Source organism: Chelonia mydas, chromosome 4, assembly GCF_015237465.2.
Source record: "Chelonia mydas isolate rCheMyd1 chromosome 4, rCheMyd1.pri.v2, whole genome shotgun sequence".
NCBI lineage: Eukaryota > Metazoa > Chordata > Testudines > Cheloniidae > Chelonia > Chelonia mydas.
The window spans coordinates 41,379,734-41,400,963 of record NC_057852.1 but is presented as its reverse complement, the minus strand read 5'-3'; the positions used below and the strand labels follow the sequence as shown (position 1 = coordinate 41,400,963).

General features: G+C 40.6%; 2 protein-coding genes across 5 annotated transcripts in view; both read left to right on the top strand.

Moving 5' to 3' along the window:
- TRPC3 (transient receptor potential cation channel subfamily C member 3) overlaps window positions 1-13,845 on the top strand; it is a 63,044-nt gene extending 49,199 nt beyond the window's left edge. For both annotated transcript variants that reach the window (XM_037897143.2, XM_037897144.2), the window contains exons 9-12: window positions 1,092-1,301; window positions 3,243-3,326; window positions 7,317-7,392; window positions 12,387-13,845. In XM_037897143.2, coding sequence (XP_037753071.1) covers window positions 1,092-1,301; window positions 3,243-3,326; window positions 7,317-7,392; window positions 12,387-12,529 — 513 coding nt within the window. In that variant the 3' untranslated portion in view covers window positions 12,530-13,845. The remainder of the gene's footprint in view (window positions 1-1,091; window positions 1,302-3,242; window positions 3,327-7,316; window positions 7,393-12,386) is intronic.
- A 1,871-nt stretch (window positions 13,846-15,716) lies between these two features.
- The window catches only part of BBS7 (Bardet-Biedl syndrome 7), a 47,241-nt gene continuing 41,727 nt past the window's right edge, over window positions 15,717-21,230 (top strand). Inside the window, exons 1-3 of one of the 3 annotated variants that reach the window (XM_007056819.4) lie at window positions 15,717-15,926; window positions 19,443-19,508; window positions 20,262-20,324. In XM_007056819.4, coding sequence (XP_007056881.1) covers window positions 15,891-15,926; window positions 19,443-19,508; window positions 20,262-20,324 — 165 coding nt within the window. In that variant the 5' untranslated portion in view covers window positions 15,717-15,890. The remainder of the gene's footprint in view (window positions 15,927-19,442; window positions 19,509-20,261; window positions 20,325-21,230) is intronic. The other 2 variants (XM_037897141.2, XM_037897142.2) reach the window with 2 other exon arrangements.

The window sequence follows — 21,230 nt, the reverse complement described above, 5'->3', positions numbered from 1 at the left end:
ATGTTAGCAACTGCTGGCTGTTGAGTGACCTATATTTAATGGAATTGATGATCTCAGTCAACCCTTTCTAGACAAGAGCCCAAATTATGCAAACCACTATCATGACTGGCAATGACACTCTGGCTGGCAATCTCAGCAGACAGGCCAAATGTACTGCCATGGGGACCGAACTATGCCATCACAACTAGTTTAGAGGTCCCTGCAGTTCACCTTGGCAGGATATAATGGGAAAACTTGCCCTCTTCTGTACCTATTCTGTGGGTAAATGCAGGGCTGCAGTATCCAGGGCTGTAATTTTGGCATTTTTTGATGAGTAATAAATTAACTTAAAAATTTAAAATCAAAGGAGAAAAATCAAAACATGTTTTGCATGTGCATTTCCAATACATGTTGAAAATACTTTATATTCCTTAGGATTAAATTTAATCTGGAAACAAATAAACTATTTTTTATCTTTGGAGAAAGTCTTCAAATTTCAGTTAGGTCAGGCTTGCAAAACTGCCATGAGATTTTACCAGTCCTGGCACAAAACCTGTCTGCTTATTCCTTCCCATGGATGCCAATAAAAGAACTGATACTGGATTACCCATCAAAAGCAGGTCAGAATTAATGTTCATAGGCAAGGCTGTGTGGAAAGGCTTGCACGTTAACTGCTCACCCTATGACTGCCCAAAAGGCAACACTATTGTTTCCTCACTTGCACGGCACCACATTTCAGCATTAAATTTAAGGAAGAAGATACTTGCTTTTATTAAATAACTTTCTCTTTTAATAGCAGGACCTTAATAGTTCAGTTTTCACTCATTGCAGATATAACACTTTTTAAAACTGTTTGCATGCTTCAACTAACTATGACCAAAAAGAGCCCATGTAAACAGACACAGCAGGAATTAAGTTAAAATAGACTTGATAACGCAGCTGCATTTCAGTTGAACTACTGGGAATCAGTCACCCTAACAAGTTCATCACATTTCTGTATAAAACAAAAAGAGAAGTTATTTAAGGTAAACTCCTTGTGAAAGAGTCTTGAATTATATGAAACCTAAAGTTAAGTAAAACAAAGTAGACATGTCTTTTTGTTTCTAATGCAGGATGACAGTGATGTGGAGTGGAAGTTTGCTCGCTCTAAGCTCTGGTTATCTTACTTCGATGATGGAAAAACGTTACCTCCACCATTCAGTCTTGTACCAAGCCCCAAGTCTTTTTTCTATTTCATAATGAGGATGATCAGCTTTGCTAAGTGCAGGAGGAGAAGGCTGCAGAAAGATACTGAAATAGGGATGAGTAACTCCAAATCTAGGGTAGGTCTTAAAAAATTTTCATTTGCATTGGATAAATGTGTTTGTTTGCCTCCTAGCTCTTTGCTAAGATTTCCTTTAAATCTTAGGGGATAGTTTGTACTTGTGAAGGATAGTACCATAATTAATCAAGCATTTTATTTTTAAAGTGCTGTAACCAGATGCCTTTTAAGCACAGGACTAAAGCAAAGTAAAATGATACATTTTTGCAGGGCAGCAAGGTCCCTTTACCAAATATAATTGAAAGCATAAATAACCCAACAAAAACATCAATCCTAGCCAACTACCAAACAACAAAAATAAATCCCACAAGAAATGCCCTAAATAATAAACAAAGAAGTCTTCAGCCTTATCCAGAAAGTTGCCACTGGTGCACTTTCATGTATTTTAAGGGTAAAAGACTAGAAGATCTGGAAAGCTAACTTTTCCTTTCATCACCAGAATAGGTGAAGGGGCAAGTTTAGCCAGCTATACAGAACACCATTTCCCAAACTTCTTCACTGCCAAAAGCTATGTTTCTGACAGGGATGTGGGATAATTGTGCCTTTGGGGTATAATAATATCTAGCACTTCCCTAACAAAGGCACAATTATCCCGCACTCATAGCATCTGAATGTTCTTCACAAATAGTAATAAATTCAGTCTTGCAACACTCCTGTGAGGTAGATAACTATTGTTCCCATTTTGCACCGGGGCACAGAGAGGTTAAAAGTGACCTTCAAAGGATTTTTTTTTATGAATTAGGATCATGGCCTTTTTTGATGGTTTACCATATATACAGAAGGATTGAAAGCATTTTTTTTTTTCAAAAAAAGTCATCTATTTTGGTTGCTTTTTACTTTATAAAATATTGGAAATGGCAAGTCTGGTCTTTGCTTTTTGCTGAAGGACATCCTAAAACTTCTGTTTGTTATGAACTGTCAGGAGTGTTGAATCTTTAACAAAGACATTTCTTTACCTTTATATTGTTTGGGCACTGGAGTTAAATGTGTGTGTAAATAAATAAACAAATAAAACCCCACACATATCCCCAAAGTAGTTTGAAACATTTTAGCTAAAAAACCTTTCCCCTCCTAATTACTGGGCTTTCACTCTGTGGTCTCTTGTAATGCCCTCATTTCACTAGTACTCTGGTCTCCAGAAAGTCTTTCAAGATAGGTAAAACCTGAACGTATAATGTAAAAAAAAAAAATTAAGCAGAATTGTTTCTGTTATAATAAAACCACTCAGGCTTTCTTTATACATCACAGAGAAATGAAATAGAGAGTGTATGTATCTATCTGTATCTATATTTTTTAGTGGTCATTTTTAAATGACTTTAAATGGTCACACAAGAAGTTCATGGCAGAGCCAGTAATAGATCCCAAGAGGCTGATTTTCCTCGCACTTCCACAAGTTTTTCACGGCTGTAACTCCTAATTCCCACTGCTGTAAATGAGGCCTCAGATCTTCTAATCCCCAACCTTATGGTTTAGTGACAAGACCGTTTTTTCACAGCCCTTTCTCCCTTCTCTTTCTACTCCAGAGCTATAAAACTCTAAGTATTTGGACTCTGATAGCTATTACAATAGTTTATTGCTGCACTAAGAACTTGATGGTGAACTGTTTTTCAAATATATTATTATTATTATTCCTCAAGGCCATGATTCAGCAAAACACATAAGTCCATGCTTTAATGAGACTTGGGCACATTTTTGAAGTATATGCTTAAGTGCTTTGCTGAATAGGGATGGCCTTAAGCACATACTTGAAATTAAACTCATGCTTAGGTGCTTTGCTGAGTTTGGGCGCAAATTATTTTCAATGTTTTCTGAAAACAATATTCTGAAATGATGCGCTATTGCCATATTCCTCTGTTATGTCATATGGAAAAAAGATGAAGCTGGGTTATAGTACCTGTGAATTCCATAGACTATGTTCTAATTTGGCTTTATTGTTTCCTAGTTAAACCTTGTCACTCAGTCTAACTCAAGGGTTTTCGAATCTCACAGTTTTAACAGCATTCTCAATCAGCCAACACGCTATCAGGTAAGGAATTCAGTGGGCTCTAGTTTAGAGCAATGTGATAATGTGAGGATACTAACAGAATTCTGTGCTTCAAATACACTGAGTCTTCCCAAGACAAAAAAGGATTCTCTCGGCAATGAGAGAAGCATATTGTTGCTGCTACTGTGTGCGCAAAGTACTTGTATCTTGTTTTTCAAGCCCCATCACTTGAAACATTTAAAACTAGTTCTCCAACAGGCCTTTCCGTGATCTGGCCATTTTGACAACCTGTGCAGCAAATTACAGAAGCAAATTTCTGGGGAAAGATCCGGAGAGCACTGGATTGATATTCTCTTCTCTTCCTTTCTTTAGAGGTTCTTTCTGATTACATGTTCTGTGAGATGCTTGAATGTCCTGGAGATGGCGGGGAAGAGAGAAGTGGGGGACAGGGTGGGTCCTTCTGCTAGGATGGGGAGCCTGTCAGAGACTATTCGATCCAGCTCAGAAAGGGAAGAATATTTGTGCTCTGGACCCTACTGGAGAATCTTTTGCACACTAAGCAGATCCTGTGAAAGGGGCACTAATCTGTAGTGGTTAGGTAAGGCTATATATCAGTAAATAAACTTGCATAGCCTCAGATATGAGCAGGGCAACAACAGGAGTGCATAAAAGGAGCCCTTGCAGTAGGGGTGACCAAAATATGCCCAACGGCCAGATCCTGCCTCCTTAAAACATTTATGTCAAAGGACATACTTAGACTGTGCAGAGCCCTCATGGTTGCAAAGATGAGCTTCCAAATGTGAACCAAGTGTAGCTGATAGAGTGCTGTCTTCCTGAGGCTGCCAACAGCTTTACATAATAATGTAGAGGTGTAAACTCCCCTGTTTCAGTGTCAGCTCTGAAGCCCAATGATGACATGTCAATGTTAACATTAACTATTTCATTGCTGATCATTTTGGTTTATAGAATGGAGAAGGGAGTGGGAGTGAATCCCACAGGAAAGCAGGAACTGAGAGTTTCTTCAAGGAAGGAAATGCACGGAGGACAGGAGACTCACAAAGACAGAGAGAGAGAGAGAAAATGAGAACAGAGAATAAGGAAGGAAGAGAAACAGAGGGTAGAAAAGCAGAGTGGAGCACATTTCCTCACTGAGTGATACTGACAGACAGCAAGGTGCTAAAAAAATAAATAATGACTAAAAGTTATTTATTATTTGGTGGGCTGGCAGGATTGTGAGGAGCTCAATGAGCTATGGAAACATTTAAAAAATGTTTAATCTAAATGTCATTTTGACTTTCTAAATGAAATTTTGGATTTCCTGTTCTGCAGGAAATTTTGAAACTTTGTGTTTTGTTCTATTTTAGAACAAATGCTTGCTTTAAATTTCAGAATTTATCACCAATTTGGAATTCCAGTTTCCAGCCAGCTTTAGTTCCCACACTGTGGTCCATAAATCCGTGGTGGTTTGTGGAAACATTTGCTAGCTAGTCATATTGAGATGACTTTTTTTTTTTCTTGTTTCCAGCTGCCAAACTGAAATAAAAGCAGATAAAAATTCATTAAATACTTTCTGTAATATTACTTATCCCTGTAAGCAATTGCTGTAGTTGTCACAGGCATGTTATGCAATCATGAAGGGGAGAGGAGACGGCTAATGCCATGTGCATGTGAGGAGTGGTGGTCCACTTGATCTGAGTGGGCAGGAGGGTGACCCCAAGACAATCTTCCTGTTAAATTGTGACTCACACAATGAAAACGTCTGGGAACCCCTGCCATAGATAATGATAAAGTGACTTCAGCTCCAAAAAAAATTACTGTGAAGGGGTGGAATTAAACCCCTACAATTGAGAGGTAAGGCTGAAAACTTAGGGGCTATTGTAACTCTAACCTTTTCCCATGCACAATCATATATGAGTTAAAGGGATGGATTGGTAAACAGGATGATCAGTCCTAATTCTGAATGATCTGACTTCAGTGGATTTAAACATTTTTTAAAAATAGTTGTGTTTGAAGTTTTTGCCCATTTGGTACATACATTAAACTAAAGAAACAAATCCTAAAGGAAGGTCACAGCACTCTCTATATTCAGGCTTGTCAAGATCAATCACAGTGAAAAATTTATGGCTAGTTAATTTCAAACAGCAATCCCCCTAGATTAATCCAAGCATATATGTCAATTTAAAAGATTGCCCCTATGTCCAGATACTTTTTACTCTTGATCTAGAGCTGACCTGTAGGCACACATAAAGTGCTTAGGATGGGGTTGGTGGCTTATCAGAGTTCAGTACCTCATGAGATACCTGAGTATCTCACGAGGTACTGAAGGATACCAAGGATGCTCATGCCTTGTGCTGAAAGGGGTTCACAGCACTGACCTGAAGCTCTCATCATTTGGGGTGAGGGAACATATTTAGGGGCAAAACCTGCTCCCCTGTTTAGGTACAGAGGGCTCCAAACACAGTAAAACCACCACAGTTCTGCTGAAGCAGGAAGCCGACTACAGAGAGGCTGCACAGGATAATTCCATACCCTGTGTACAGTGAAAAACAGAACAGTTCTCCACAGCTATATCAAGGGAGTTGGAACAAAGTGGGAGGGGTCGCAATTGAATCCATTTTGGGTTGTTTCACCAGTCAAAATCACTGCATGGGGAAAGGGCTGTAGAGGAGCTGTGCTGGTATTCAGGGGCGATTCCATCCCTGATGACTGTGTAGATGTGTCTCTTGTATAAAGCCTATTACTTAGGCTTTGCATGGGGATCCATCATTTTAAATCTTAAGCAATAACAATGGAGGTAACTAGGCATTTCCTGGGTATTAATGCCTGGCTGGAAGGGATTGATGGCCTGAAGTTCATATAAATACAAATGCCAGCTGGTCATTAATCCCCAGGAAATGTTCTATGCTGAAGTCATTATTACTAAGTCCTGCAGTTCTTTTCAGGCAACTCTCTCATTGGCTCCTAAGCCTGAGTAAGGGACACTGATTGAACCATAAGATGAAAATGAAATAACCAGATGAATGTGCATTTTGGCTATTGTATTTTCAGGCTGTATTTACAGGGAATTTTCTATAGCATTAATGCCTTGTACAATAGCCAGTTTGATTTTATAAATCATCTCTCAACACTCCATTTAACCTTATACTGTATGGTGCATTCTGGTCAGTAAAGAGGTGCTTTATGATAGCCTCAGGGAAGGTAGCAAGTCCTCTAAATCAGTGCTACTCAAAGTCGGTCCGCGAGCCATCGGCTGCCGGTCTATGCGCACATTGGAAAAAAAAATTTACGGTCCCCCACATCAGATAGCTTGAGAAGCACTGCTCTAAATCATAGCATGTATACAGTGACACAGCTCCTGCCAAAGCACAAGGAAGTAGAATGAGACCTTAGAAAGTAAGGGATCGGGGAAAATCTACTGAGAAGGAAGGTGTGAGTGAAAATCCTACAGTTAACCTACCATACTGAGTCCCTGACATAGGGAAGTTAGAACTAGAAGTCTGCACAATATTTATAATGTAATGGAAATATTTTTAAATTTGAAGGTTTGGATATTTTGTTAAAAGTGTGAAGAGTAGTCATATTTTCTCAAACATTGCCAAATTTTGCTATTTTTTTCCAGTAAAAACTGACCCATTTTCAAGTGAATGTGGCTTTGTAGCAAAATCAGCTGAGGACTGGTACATGTTTTAGATATAAACAATAGCTATTTTGTAGAATTTTATGGAGAAGCAAAATTTCAGGAGTGTGAAATTGCTTGGAATGAAGGGGCAATAATGTTATGAAGATATTGGTAGCACTTTTGTACCACTCCAGTTAAGACCTCCTGCTGGCCTGGGCTGCATATAAGAGGAATGTAGACAAGGAAGGGATCATACTTTAATGTCTGGGTCTACTTAACCCACCAGTAAAAGCAAAGATGAAGAAAGTGCTGACTTCTTGGCTGTGAGACATTTCACTTACAGGCATGTGAGACGTTTAAGTGAAAGAACATGGGCTGTCTAAATGCTTAACTATGTATTTTTTATCCAACAGCAAATCATGAAAAGGCTTATAAAACGTTATGTTCTGAAAGCACAAGTGGACAAAGAAAACGATGAAGTGAATGAAGGTGAGAGCCACTGTAAACACAGCATTAACAGATATTGTTTTTCTGCAGGATTATAGTATTATTATTTATTTGCACTACAGTAACACCTAGAAACCCCAGCTGAGATCAGGGTCTCATTCTACTAGATGAACTTAGCACAAATACATAGCAAGAGACGGTCTTTGCCACAAAAAACTTGCGATGTAATAGTCAAGATAGACAAATCATGGGAGAAAGGATGTAGTATCCCTATTTTCGAGACTGGGGAACTGAAGGACAGAGAGATTAAGTAACTTGCCCAAAATCTCACAGGAAATCGGTGATGGAGCCAGGAATTGAACTCAGATATCCTATGTCCCAGTCTAGTACCTCCTTCCTCTTCATTTCATTTCAACTGAACACACAATGTATTGTATTACACTGTGAACCATTTGTTCCCCTTCTTCCATAAAACTCGAAGAGGGAACTGGAAGAGGGAACATTCACCTGTAAAATTCCATGGCCCTGGGAGAACTACCAATCTACATTGAAGATGGCTATGTGGTAGCTGTCTGATGGGAAAAGAAAGGGGCAATGGACACAGTTCCTGGTGTGGGCCAGAGTCCTATGAGAAATGGTAGGACAGCCCTTAAAGAATCTTAGTCGGCTTCAGAAAGCTTTTCTGACCCTAGTTCTATTTCAGCCAAGGCAACATGGCTCTCTAACTTTCAATAGTGGCTTTGGCCTGTCAGTCAGTCACTACATACCCCATAACTCTCTGCAAGGAGAAGCAGACATGGAAGCAGGAAGTTAGTTACGCTCAAAGAAAAAAGAATTTATGATGCAAAATACGTCATTGGTTACTTGAGAGGCAAACACGCTGCATAGCAGCTGTTACCCTGAGTCCTCCCCTCACCAGATGGCCCTGACAGAGCCCTGTAGAAGCAAAGGCTGCAGGCAGTTTGTATGATGGAGAAGTATGCACTGCATAGCTTTCTTCCCTCCGTATGGCCCTCTCACCCCAGTTTCTGCAGGATTTCCATGGTTTTGCACTCATTCACGCTACACAGTGAGGGGAATCATATAGGTCTATAAAAAGAACAGGAGTACTTGTGGCATCTTAGAGATTAACAAATTTATTACAGCATAAGCTTTTGTGGGCTACAGCCCACTTCATTGGATGCATAGAATGGAACATATAGTAAGAAGGTATATATACATATGGAGAACATGAAAAAGTGGAGTAAGAGGCTAATTAATTAAGATGAGCTATTATCAGCAGGAGAAAAAAACTTTTGTAGTGATAATCAAGATGGCCCATTTAGTCAGTTGACAAGAAGGTGTGAGGATACTTAACATGGGGAAATAGATTCAATATGTGTAATGACCCAGCCACTCCGAGTCTCTATTCAAACCCAAGTTCATGGTAACTAGTTTGCATATTAATTCAAGCTCCGCAGTTTCTCGTTGGAGTCTGTTTTTGAAGCTTTTCTGTTGCAAAATTGCCACCTTTAAATCTGTTACGGAGTGGCCAGAGAGGTCTATATTAAATCACACATGCATTGCACTGCTCAGCAATACGTCTTCAAACATAGGTCTATCAAAACCATTCATGTGACAAAAATATCACTCAGAATATTGCCTAAACGTTGGTGTGAAGAAAAAGGCAGTTCTTTTTTACTGCCAAACTGGAATAATTAAAATCTTTTAAGAAAGATATTGAAAAATATCCTTGAAAACAAACATTCTGCATGCTAAATTTATTAGTTAGCCCTGGTTGATGATAGTACTCATGGTCTGATGTCTAGATTTAAAATGGATCTTATTTAATTACTGTCACTATTAATCCCATCTCTACAGTTAGGGCTAATTCATGCAAACTCTGCCAGGTGTAGGGTTTAGAGTCTTGATTTATTCTAGTGAAATCAACTGGACTATCCATGCCTGATCGGAATGGGCCCTTCTTTCAGAGCAGTTTGCCACTGTATTTTTAATATTAAGCAATAGCTTTCTGAAAAAAATTGATGCTTTATACACCGAAAGCCTTGCTATCATACTAAACATGCTTAAATGTAAATAAAAACATATTCTAAACTATCGGAAGTTAACTAAACTTATTTTTCACTCCCATAACCTGTGAATCATTTCCTGAGTGCTGTGGCATTGGCAAAATAGTGACAGCCACAAAAAGCTGTCAAGCTGATTGAAACATGAATCTAGGCTTGAAAAGAAATTAAATTATAATATATACCTTAATCTTATTTTATGCTCTGTAAACTAGAAATTTCTGTACATTTGAAAACCAGTAAAATATGAATAAAAAGAAAACAAAATCAAGAGAACTGTTCGGCTGTAGTAACTAAACTGTCCACTCTGAAATCTGTGTTATTAGTACTAAACTCATTTCTGACTAAGAATAGAATAGAAAAAGGAAAGTGTACGTGACACACAAATCCCAGGGATGCTGAGTTTCTAGATGATGCCAAGGGTTGTACAAAAAAGAAGAGTACAGCATAGAGTTCAATTTGGCATTTTTGGCCAGAAGCCCAGAAGTATTTAACTGTACCAGAAAAACTTGAAACTTTATGTTCTGGTTTTGGTATTTTTAACTTACACATGCATCTTTTGCAAAGCTGGATAGAGATGATGGTATCAACTGTTCTGTCACCAAAATGCTTGACAAAGCACAAGTCTTTTGAAGGGTTTTGTCCCTTGTAGTTGCACTTGGATTTCAGGTTAGCAGTACCGTCAATCAGTGAGAGCACAACACTGAGTCAGAAGACCTAAATTCTGATCTTTCACTGCTTCTCCTTGGTGACCTTGAGCAAGTCAGCTGACCTCTCTGAACCTCAGATTTTTCAGCAGTAAAAGAGATCATATGTACCCTGCATCATACTTATCTCACAGTGGTATTGTGGGGATTAAATATGGTTTTCAAAACATATTGAATGTAAGGTGCTATACACTGTGGGAGAATCCTTTATGATTGCTAAGTATTATTTTTTCAAATATATGAGCCTAAGGATTTCACTTTAAGAGAACAGTAAAGGTCTTATTTTGTACTCTGTACTTGTTATACCAATAAAATAAAAACCAGGAGGATCTTATTAAGACAAAATGTCACATTTATTGTGAATACAGAAAGAATCGTAGTAGGCAGTCAGTTATACCTATAACATTTCATTCAGTTTCACATTCATTCACACTTTCGTTCATACACACACAGAGGTTCTGCAGCTGCTGTATAGTTACCAGTCCTGAATGTAGCTTGAGTTCGTGGCTTGTGACGGCTAACTGGCCAGGAAAGCCAGGCGCAAGGAAGAACTGGGTCTCTGTTGGGCATGCACCGATGCCCTTCCATGTTGGCAACAGCATGTTACCCTTCAAAGTCTTCCATCTCACCCATCCTTTTTGTAGGCTTTAGTTTGAATCAAGAGTCATAGGATCATAGAATATCAGGGTTGGAAGGGACCTCAGGAGGCTCGAAGCAGGACCAATCCCCAATTTTTGCCCCAGATCCCTAAATGGCCCCCTCAAGGATTGAACTCACAACCTTGGGTTTAGCAGGCCAATGCTCAAACCACTGAGCTGTCCCTCCCCCCTATAGATCTGTAGGTCTTGCAGTGTCACGCTGCCTCTAGGTTTGGTGTGATTGATCACTCGTCAATTGCAGACATGACTTTCAGCCTAGGACCTGGCTTTGATGTTTCTTCAATTGTACTTTTGTTCTTTTCTTTTGAGGGTGGACTCCTCTTACTTTGTCAGGGCTATTGTCTGCATCTTCAGCCCTTGGGTGTTTACACTTTATTTCATCAGGACAGGCTGGGGCTGGAGGTTGATTCCATCATTCATACATACCTCATTCACACATCTAAACTAAACTAGTAACATTACAGCAGGGTTTTGCAAATATGAAGATTGCAGCAAGCTTTTACAAAATGGAGTGAGCATTTTAAAATGGAGTTTGGGACAATTTAAAATGGAGTTTGAGTTACAATATGGACAAGTGTAAGGAATGGCAAACAGTGAACAGAAGTTACAATATAGACAAGTATAATGACTGACAAACAGTGAGCAGAAGTTACAATGTTCAAACAGTGTAAGTTTCAGCGATTTAAGCAGCAATTGGATTGAAAGTGAAACTCAATTAGCCAGGTTTCAGAAAGAACAGGAGTACTTGTGGCACCTTAGAGACTAACAAATTTATTAGAGCATAAGCTTTCGTGAGCTACAGCTCACTTCATCGGAGCTGTAGCTCACGAAAGCTTATGCTCAAATAAATTTGTTGTCTCTAAGGTGCCACAAGGACTCCTTTTCTTTTTTCAATTAGCCAGTTATTGGGGTAACCAGTTTTATGAATGAATGTTGTTTCATTCATAAAACTTTGCTTATGAAGTTATATTAATAAAGTGAACAATTAAAAATAATTTCATTGATCAGTTCTACATACTTCACACATGGCAAACAATTTCCTGCCTAGGGTACTGCATAAAAATTGACAGCATTCATAGTTTGTGGGAAGAATACTTTGAATATTCAAAAAAGGTTCTACACTTGAAGTCCTGAAATAAAGATCGCTGTTGCTTGTCACCAACCTAGCATTGATATTTGTGTTTTGACCAGGAAGATTTTAAGTGCCATGTTTATACTTGTCAAAGTCTGACATCCCTTAAAATAGGTTGATTTTTTTCTGCTTTCTAAGGATGTGTGTGTTCTTATTACCAGCTTTGCCACACTCTTTTCCTGTGTGACCTAAGCAACTCATTTAAAAATATCCATGCTTCTTCTCTATAAAATAAGGATAATATTTACCAGTCTCACAATGATGTTATGATTAATTTGTTAACATATGTAAAAATAGATGTACTATATACAAGTGAAGTACAGAGTTAGTTTATTGGGTCAGGGAAAGACATATGGTATTCTGATGAATGTTTTGGTTGGAGATAATTCTAAAATATGCATTGTTGTGACTTAAAACTTTATTTAATATTTAATAAACAATACTAAAGTATTTCTTTCAACAATTAATACAGGTGAATTAAAGGAAATCAAACAAGATATCTCCAGTCTTCGCTATGAACTTTTGGAAGATAAGTCCCAAGCAACAGAAGAGTTAGCAATTCTAATACATAAACTCAGTGAGAAACTCAACCCCCATATGTCAAGATGTGAATGATTCAATGAATTACTGGGATTCCTGGCAGTTTCTTCAGCACAAATATTGGCAATAATATTTCAGAGTATCTTATACTTGAAAAATATATTGTAGATTTTTAGCACTAAATAACTTTATGTACAGCTTTCTTTAAATTTAGTCAGGAAATTTTATTAACTCATCACGCAAAAAATGCTCTGTTCATTTAAGTGTACTGAAAAGTAAGAACTCTCATACCAGTTTTTGCATTTAATAAGAAAGTACAACTGAAGGTGAAAAAATCTTGCATTGCTGATATTTTGACTGTTTTATGAACAAACTTCAAAAACTCTTTGCACTAAACAATTTGCACACACACACACACAAAGGCACTGCAAAGGACCCTGTCCCCTGCAGGAACTGGTGTGAACAGGATTCTGTAGAATGTAATAAATAAGGAGCAGTCAGCTGAGTCTCAGTTAAGTATTATTTGAAATATTTATGTTTTTTCAATTATTCTAATAAGAAATACGACCAAAAAACTCACAGAATGGGTACTTGAAGGTTTAACAATGAATATCAAAGCGTGAATATAACTTTAGGAGCACTACAAAAATGAGGAGTACTTGTGGCACCTTAGAGACTAACGAATTTATTTGGGCATAAGCTTTCGTGGGCTAAAACCCACTTCATCGGATACATGCAGTGGAAAATACAGTGGGAAGATATATATACGCAGAGAACATGAAAAAATGGGTGTTGCCATACTAACTGTAACAAGACTAATCAATTAAGGTTGATTAAGGTTAAGGTTGATTAAGGTTGATCAATTAAGGTTGGGCTATTATCAGCAGGAGAAAAAAAAACTTTTGTAGTGATAATCAGGATGGCCTATTTCAAACAGCTGACAAGAAGGTGCAAGTAACAGTAAGGGAAAAATTAGCATGGGGAAATAGTTTTTACTATGTGTAATGACCCATCCACTCCCAGTCTTTATTCAAGCCTAATTTAATGGTGTCCAGTTTGCAAATTAATTCCAATTCTGCAGTTTCTCGTTGGAGTCTGTTTTTGAAGTTTTTTTGTTGGAGAATTGCTGTTTTTAGGAGCAGTGTTTAGCATACATATACATTTGTTTCTTAATGCAGCATAATGTTTGCTTTCAACAGTAGGGACTAGAAACCCTTTTAAAAAAAACTTTTGAAGGTAAAGTGAACTCAGTCAAAAGTTATACTTTCTTGTGGTAGAGATGATTTTTTTAAAATTCAGATTCTGTGCAGGGCTGGTATTTTGTTACACTATTCTAAATGATGCCTCTGATGCTTACTTGTTAAATAAAATATTCATACTTTACAGACTAACTTGCCCCAGTTGTTCAGCACCAGATTTTGAAGCGTACAGTGGTATACACAGAGACTTTTTACAACAATCAGTCAAAGGCAGTAAAAGGCTGATTTAGGCAGTATTGGTAGCAACACCTACAGCTAACATTACCTAACATTTTCCATTATAAGACTTTTCAGTTGCTTAAAGCTTTGGCAAACCTATAATGTTCAAGCTGGAATTTTCCATTCCAGATGTGTGTGCACCTTAGATTGAACCTTTTGGGGAAACTTCAGCAAAAAGTAAGCCATTTCTGAGACAAAATTATCTCAAAAAATTCTAATTGTTTCACTGAGAAGTCCTAGCACCTCCTTGCTTTGAAGAGAGACTTGAAATTTTTGGCAAGGGGATTACCCATCTGTCAAGGATGGGCCTTTTGCTTCTTCATTAAAATCTGTCCAAATGTGGCCAAGCTACGGGTCTCAGAAAATTACAGTTTGTGCATGTTTGGTAGAATCTGGCAGTGAAATTCTCCAAAGGTTTTGTCTGCGCTGCAAGTGTTCTATCCCCACAAAGCTGCAGTACACCAACTAGATGATATGTGCCATTCCCACAGAGTGACTGACCATAGTCTAGTCTAGGGCTGAGCAGAATTTCCCCAAAATTGCCCTTCTAGGCTGCAGAGGCCACTATGGCGCTGGGCAGTAGAGGTGAGAGAGAAGAGACTGTCTCTCCTTCTGTTCTCATAGCCCTCACTGACAGCATGGAACAAAAGGAGTAGCTGGAAGACAGAGGGATGCAGAATGTGGGAGGGAGAAGAGCGGGCCAGGAGCCAGAATGTAAATTGGTATTTGTATTACTGTAGTGCCTGTGAGCCCCAGCCAGGGAGCATAACCTCAGTGTGCCAGATGCTGTATAAACACAAAACAAAAGGCTGATCCCTGCCCCCAAAGAGCTTACAACCTAAGTTCTGTATAAGACACAAGATGGAACCACAAGGAAGTTACTGGAAACAATGAGACAACACTGGTCAGCGTGGTAACCAGTGGTTTCAACACACCAGCAGCGTAGCCCTCCTTGTCCAGTTTACTTGTAGGCATCACTGCAGTGCCCACCTAGAGGCATTTTGCCTCTCCCATATATATCTTCCTGATGCTGGGCAAGTCCCAAACTGTGTGCCCAGCTCATTTTCTGAGGACTCAACTAACCGCAGAAACCCAGGGCTTGATTTACAGACACGATGGCCACTCGCAATGGCAGTTAATCAATGGGGCACGCGATGCCTGCAAAGCTCCTTCAAGGACTCTCGCTGCTGTGGTACTTTTAAGCCCCACCGGAGTCCGGGTGGGAGCGCTGCAAAGCCGAGAGACATGATGCTCCCTGTTGCCTGAACCCCCTCGCCAGAGGGCAGAGACGTCCCTCAAGACTTTTAGAAAACTGGGTAGCAATCCCCCCCGTCTCCCCAAACAGTCGGAGTTAGAGAGACGAGGGTGAGGGAATATCTTCCCTTACACCGACACCAGCAGCGAAGTCACTGGGCGCTGAGAGCTCGGCCCCCGGGCGCAGTCCCCGGCCTCCTCCGTCGCCCCAGGGGAAGGCCGGGTGCCCCGCTGCCTCCAGCCAGCCGCAGCCCTGGCCGCCCCGCCGGCGCTATCACCGTCCGTCGCCGCCCCCAACGCCGGTGAGAACCGGGGACGCGCAACCGCTCCCGGCCGCTCTCCAGCTCTGTGCCGACCCCCGCCTCCATCTCCCGCCCCCCCAGCGCGGCTCTCTCCTGTAGCGGCTCCTAGACGCGCCGCCCGCGCGGCGAGGCCGCGGCGCTTTGCCCAATCACTGCGCGTGATCAATACTGACCCCGCCCCTTCCCCGCCCGGCGTGTCCAATAGAAGGCCGACTTCTGGGGGAGGTGGCCTTTCTGCGTTTCCAGGGTAACGGGTAATTAGCTGTCTGTCTCTGGGAGAAGGCTGCGTTGGCGCTGGGCCGCCGGGTGGGGTGGGAGAGGCTGGGACCGCGGCCCCTCCGGCCGGGGGGGTGGGGTCAGTCCCTGGGCCGTGCCGGCGGAGTCGCCCCCGAGCCTGGTGCCATGGAGCTGCAACTGGCCCGCGTGGATTATTTGCAGGTAATGCCGCGGCCGCGCCGCGCAGGGGTCGGGCGGGGCTGGTGGCGGGTCTATAAACAGAGGCCCTCTGCGAGAGGCTCCTGTGCCGCCAAGCCCCGCTCCTGCCCTGCGCCCCCGGGAGCCCTGCCTGGTTATCAACTACATAGCATCTGCGGGCAGTTTCCGCGTGTTTCTTCGCTGTATTTCGCTGAGCCGGGACAAACGCTATCCCAGACCTCACCGGTTTTACTAGGTCTGGCCTCACAACGCCCCTGCCAGGCAGGGATTGCCCCGCTTGGCAGATGGGGAAACTGAGGCATGGAGCGGCTCTGTGGCTCGCCCCACGGTCACCCAGGAAGTCTGTGGCACAGCAGGGAAGTGACTCCCACTCTCCTAAATCTTAGGATGGTCCAGCGCTTAGGGCACTAGCCTTTCTTCCTTCCTCTCTCTCTGTTTCTCGCTTTCCTTCTTCCTGCCTCAGCATCTGGTAGGGTGGTCTACTGGGTTGCATGTTGGAATATGTTTATTTTATAACAGAAAACTATTTGCATTAGAATTAAAAGCAAACTCTATTAGTGTTAAGTTTCATGAACCTTTCATTCCTCCCCTCAAAAAGCCACCCTAAATTTGGGGCCTAAAATAAGCTAATAATGCACCTTTAAAAAAAATCCAGTATAACTTAAAACTGCTTGATACAAAGACCCAAATCTTGCAAACAGAGTGTTTCACTTTATGGACATGAATAGTCTTACTGAGTCAGTGGGACAACACACCTTTGTAAAGCTAAGCATCTGGTTAAATCTGTCCAGTGTCAGGGTCTAATACTATTATCATAAATTAAATAGTGTTTCTACACATTTATCTATATGGCTACATGATCTGGAGCTGTGGGACTCTACAGGGTGGGAGTCAGTGATGTCTGGGATAACAAGCACCAAAAATATTGGATCTGTTATTAAATATTGCAGTCTTTGGCCTTGTCTACACTTTGAAATTAGGTCGATTTCATAGAAGTAGATTTTTAGAAACCGATTTTGTGCAGTTGATTGCCTGTGTCCACCCTAAGCGCATTAAGTTGGCAGAGTGCGTCCTCACTACTATGGCTAGCATTGACTTACAGAGCGGTGCACTGTGGGTAGCTATCCCACAGTTCCCGCAGTCTCCGCTGCCCATTGGAATTCTGGGTTAAGCTCCCAATGCCTGATGGGGCAAAAACATTGTGGCGGGTGGTTTTGGGTACATGTCTTCAGGCCCCCCTCCCTCCCTGTGGAGGCTATGGAACGTGGGGAGGAGGGTAGGCGGTTATACATTGGATGCAGCAGGGGTTGTCAAGGTTCCTCCCCCACTCTGAACTCTAGGGTACAGATGTGGGGACCTGCATGAAAAACCTCCTAAGCTTATCTTTACCAGCTTAGGTCAAAACTTCCCCAAGGTACAAAATATTCCACCCTTTTGTCCTTCGATTGGCCGCTACCACCACCAAACAAATACTGGTTACTGGGGAAGAGCTGTATGGACACGTCTTTCCCCCCAAAATACTTCCCAAAACCTTGCACCCCACTTCCTGGACAAGGTTTGGTAAAAAGCCTCACCAATTTGCCTAAGTGACTACAGACCCAGACCCTTGGATCTTAAGAACGATGAACAATCCTCCCAACACTTGCACCCCCCCTTTCCAGGGAAATGTTGGATAAAAAGCCTCACCAATTTGCATAGGTGACCACAGACCCAAACCCTTGGATCTGAGAACAATGAAAAAGCATTCAGTTTTCTTACAAAAAGACTTTTAATAGAAATAGAAGTAAATAGAAATAAAAAAAAAAAATCCCCCCTGTAAAATCAGGATGGTAAATACCTTACAGGGTAATTAGATTCAAAACATAGAGAACCGCTCTAGGCAAAAACCTTAAGTTACAAAAAAGATACACAGACAGAAATAGTTATTCTATTCAGCACAATTCTTTTCTCAGCCATTTAAAAAAATCATAATCTAACACGTACCTAGCTAGATTACTTACTAAAAGTTCTAAGGCTTCATTCCTGGTCTATCCCCGGCAAAGACAGAATATAGACAGACACACATACCCTTTGTTTCTCTCCCTCCTCCCAGCTTTTGAAAGTATCTTGTCTCCTCATTGGTCATTTTGGTCAGGTGCCAGCGAGGTTACCTTTAGCTTCTTAACCCTTTACAGGTGAGAGGAGATTTCCTCTGGCCAGGAGGGATTTTAAAGGGGTTTACCCTTCCCTTTATATTTATGACGGGGGTCTATGCTCTTGTTGGCTTTCCTGCAGCTCCAGCAGATGCTTCATCATGTCCGTTTGCTCCCTCATTAGCTTCAGCATTGCGTTCTGCCTCCGCTCTTCGCACTCACTTAATTCTTTCCTGGCCTCTGCCACTGAATGCCTCTATGCATTAAGCTGTGCCCTATCAGTGCGGGAGGACTGCATGAGCTCTGAAAACATGTCATCGTGAGTGTTTTTTTTTCGCCTTCTAATCTGCGATGATCTCAGGGACGGAGATGATAGGGGGAGTGTAGAAACATTCTGCGCTCTATGATTCTGGGGGGACTGCATGGTTACCAGTGCTGCTGAGTTTGCCATGCTGACCAAACAGGAAATGAAATTCAAAAGTTCCTGGGGCTTTTCCTGTGTACCTGACTAGTGCATCGGAGTTCAAAATGCTGTCCAGAGCGATCACAAGGGAGCACTCTGGGATAGCTCCCAGAGGCCAATACCATCGATTTGCGTCCGCACTACCCCAAATTCGACCCAGCAAGGTGATTTTAGTGCTGCTCCTCTCGTCGGGGAGAAGTACAGAAGTCGATTTTAAGAGTCCTTTAGGTCAACGGACTGAGGTTGGTTGTGTGGACGCAGTCATTTTTAAATCAACCTAATGCGGCTAAATTCAACCTAACCCCGTAGTGTAGACCAGGCCTTTGAAATACTAAACCTGTTTTCCATGTTGCTATCTGCCTCAAGTAACTATCCAGGGAACTGGTGGTGTTAACATCTCTGAAACCAGTACCCCAACTAGAGGAATTAGCAGCCTTGTCAGCAAGTACAAAGCAGTACAAGTCTCAAATGGACAGTCTTTACAATTCATCTTTTTATATGAGAGTTGTGGCACATTATTTTGATTATCCAGGCAATGCTGAATTGCTGTTCTTCTTGCTTTGTGGATAGAGGCATTAAAGAGCATGAACACAAATGTATGAAATTTAAAATAGAGGAGTGGGATGGGGACTTCTATACAAGATGACATATTTTTAATAAATTCACTGCCTTTATATTGTGTAGAATGTAGGGGTTCAACTGTTTAGATATTTTCAACACATTTCCAGTAGGACTTATGTAACACATACTCACTCTGAGGGGTATTCCTATGAGAGAATTCTAACCTCAGCATATTTCTTCTCAGTGACCCATCAGTCATTTTAGCAATTTGCAGGTGTTTAGTTTGTGGCCCTTATGACTTAATTTTTTTGAAATGTAAGAGTTGAGATGTTCAGTCAGTAATGAGTTGATGTTTTCAAATAGGTGGGAGTGACATCTCAGAAGACCATGAAGCTTCTCCCTGCATCAAGATATAGGGCAATGCAGAAGGTAGCTTTTGTTGACATAAGATATTTGTTCCGTTAAAAATCGATATTTTTATTCCCTTGGAACAGACAGTGGTGCGAATAATCTTTTGATTCCTTCTATCTGGGACAGTATAAGCAAAGCTTCCTAATTAATTCTGTTTCAAGACCTGCTGACAGTGCGTGGACATTATTAGGCTTTAGTATTTGTTATATATTTCTCCACCCTTGTTCTTTTTTGCTAAGAACATGTGTTGAAGACAGGAGCTTCTTTTCTTTTCTTTTCTTTTTTTTTTTTAAACCTCATTTCTGGTAATTTCATGGTTATGATTTCTGTGTCGGAAGAAAGTATCAGAATAGATGAACTCTTAAGAAACAGTTATATGCTTTTCATTTCTGGTAATAAGTAAAGGATGAGCAATATAAAATATAGAAAAAGTTTTAGCAAAATAATACTATTTTTTCAAAGATTCTGTTATATGACAGATGTTCTTTAAAACAACAAATACAAAAAGGGTTGACAGTTAAATAATTGCAGAGTAATAATTTAGATTTTAAGCTCTCTGACTGAAGGACTTTCTGTCTTTATATCTATAAAGTGTTGTGTGCTCCTGTGATATAGTATGATTATTAAATCTTTTAGTAGTTGGTAATGCTTACTTTCCATACTGCAGATGCACCTGACTAGTATCAGGAAAGTTCTTCCTTTTTAAGATGTAAACTAATAAACTTTGTAGGAATAATGCTGATATAATAATTAAGCATTACATTTTTGCAGGTTGTCATTGGAGATCATGATGGTGTTGTTACATGTTTTGGCATCAAAAAAGGGGAAGCTATGGTAAGTTCAACTATTTATGTAATTGTTTTATAGTGATTCTAGATCAGTAATTGGCTTCCAAACTATGATGACAGGTTTAGAGTAGCAGCTGTGTTAGTCTGTATCTGCAAAAAGAACAGGAGTACTTGTGGCACCTTAGAGACTAAAGAATTTATTAGAGCATAAGCTTTCATGGGCTACAGCCCACTTCATCAGATGCATAGAATGGAACATATAATAAGAAGATTTTTTTTATATACACACACACGCGCACACACACACACACACACACACACACACACAAGGTGGAAGTTGCCATACAAACTGTAAGAGGCTAATTAATTAAGATGAGCTATTATCAGCAGGAAAAAAAACTTTTATAGTGATAATCAAGATGGCCCATTTAGACAGTTGACAAGAAGGCGTGAGGATACTTAACATGGGGAAATAGATTCAATATATGTAATGACCAGCCACTCCCAAACCCAAGTTAATGATATCTAGTTTGCATATTAATTCAAGCTCCGCAGTTTATTGTTGGAGTCTGTTTCTGAAGCTTTTTTGTTGCAAAATTGCCATCCTTAAATCTGTTTGTGAGTGGCCAGAGAGGTTGAAGTGTTCTCCTACCGGTTTTTGAATGTTATGATTCCTGATGTCAGATTTGTGTCCATTTGTTCTTTTGCGTAGAGACTGTCCAGTTTGGCCAATGTACATGGCAGAGGGGCATTGCTGGCACATGATGGCATATATCACATTGGTAGATGTGCAGGTGAACGAGCCTCTGATGGTGTGGCTCATGTGATTAGGTCCTATGATGGTGTCACTTGAATAAATATGTGGACAGAGTTGGCATCGGGCTTTGTTGCAAGGATAGGTTCCTGGGTTAGTGTTTTTGTTGTGTGGTTGCTGGAGAGTATTTGCTTCAGG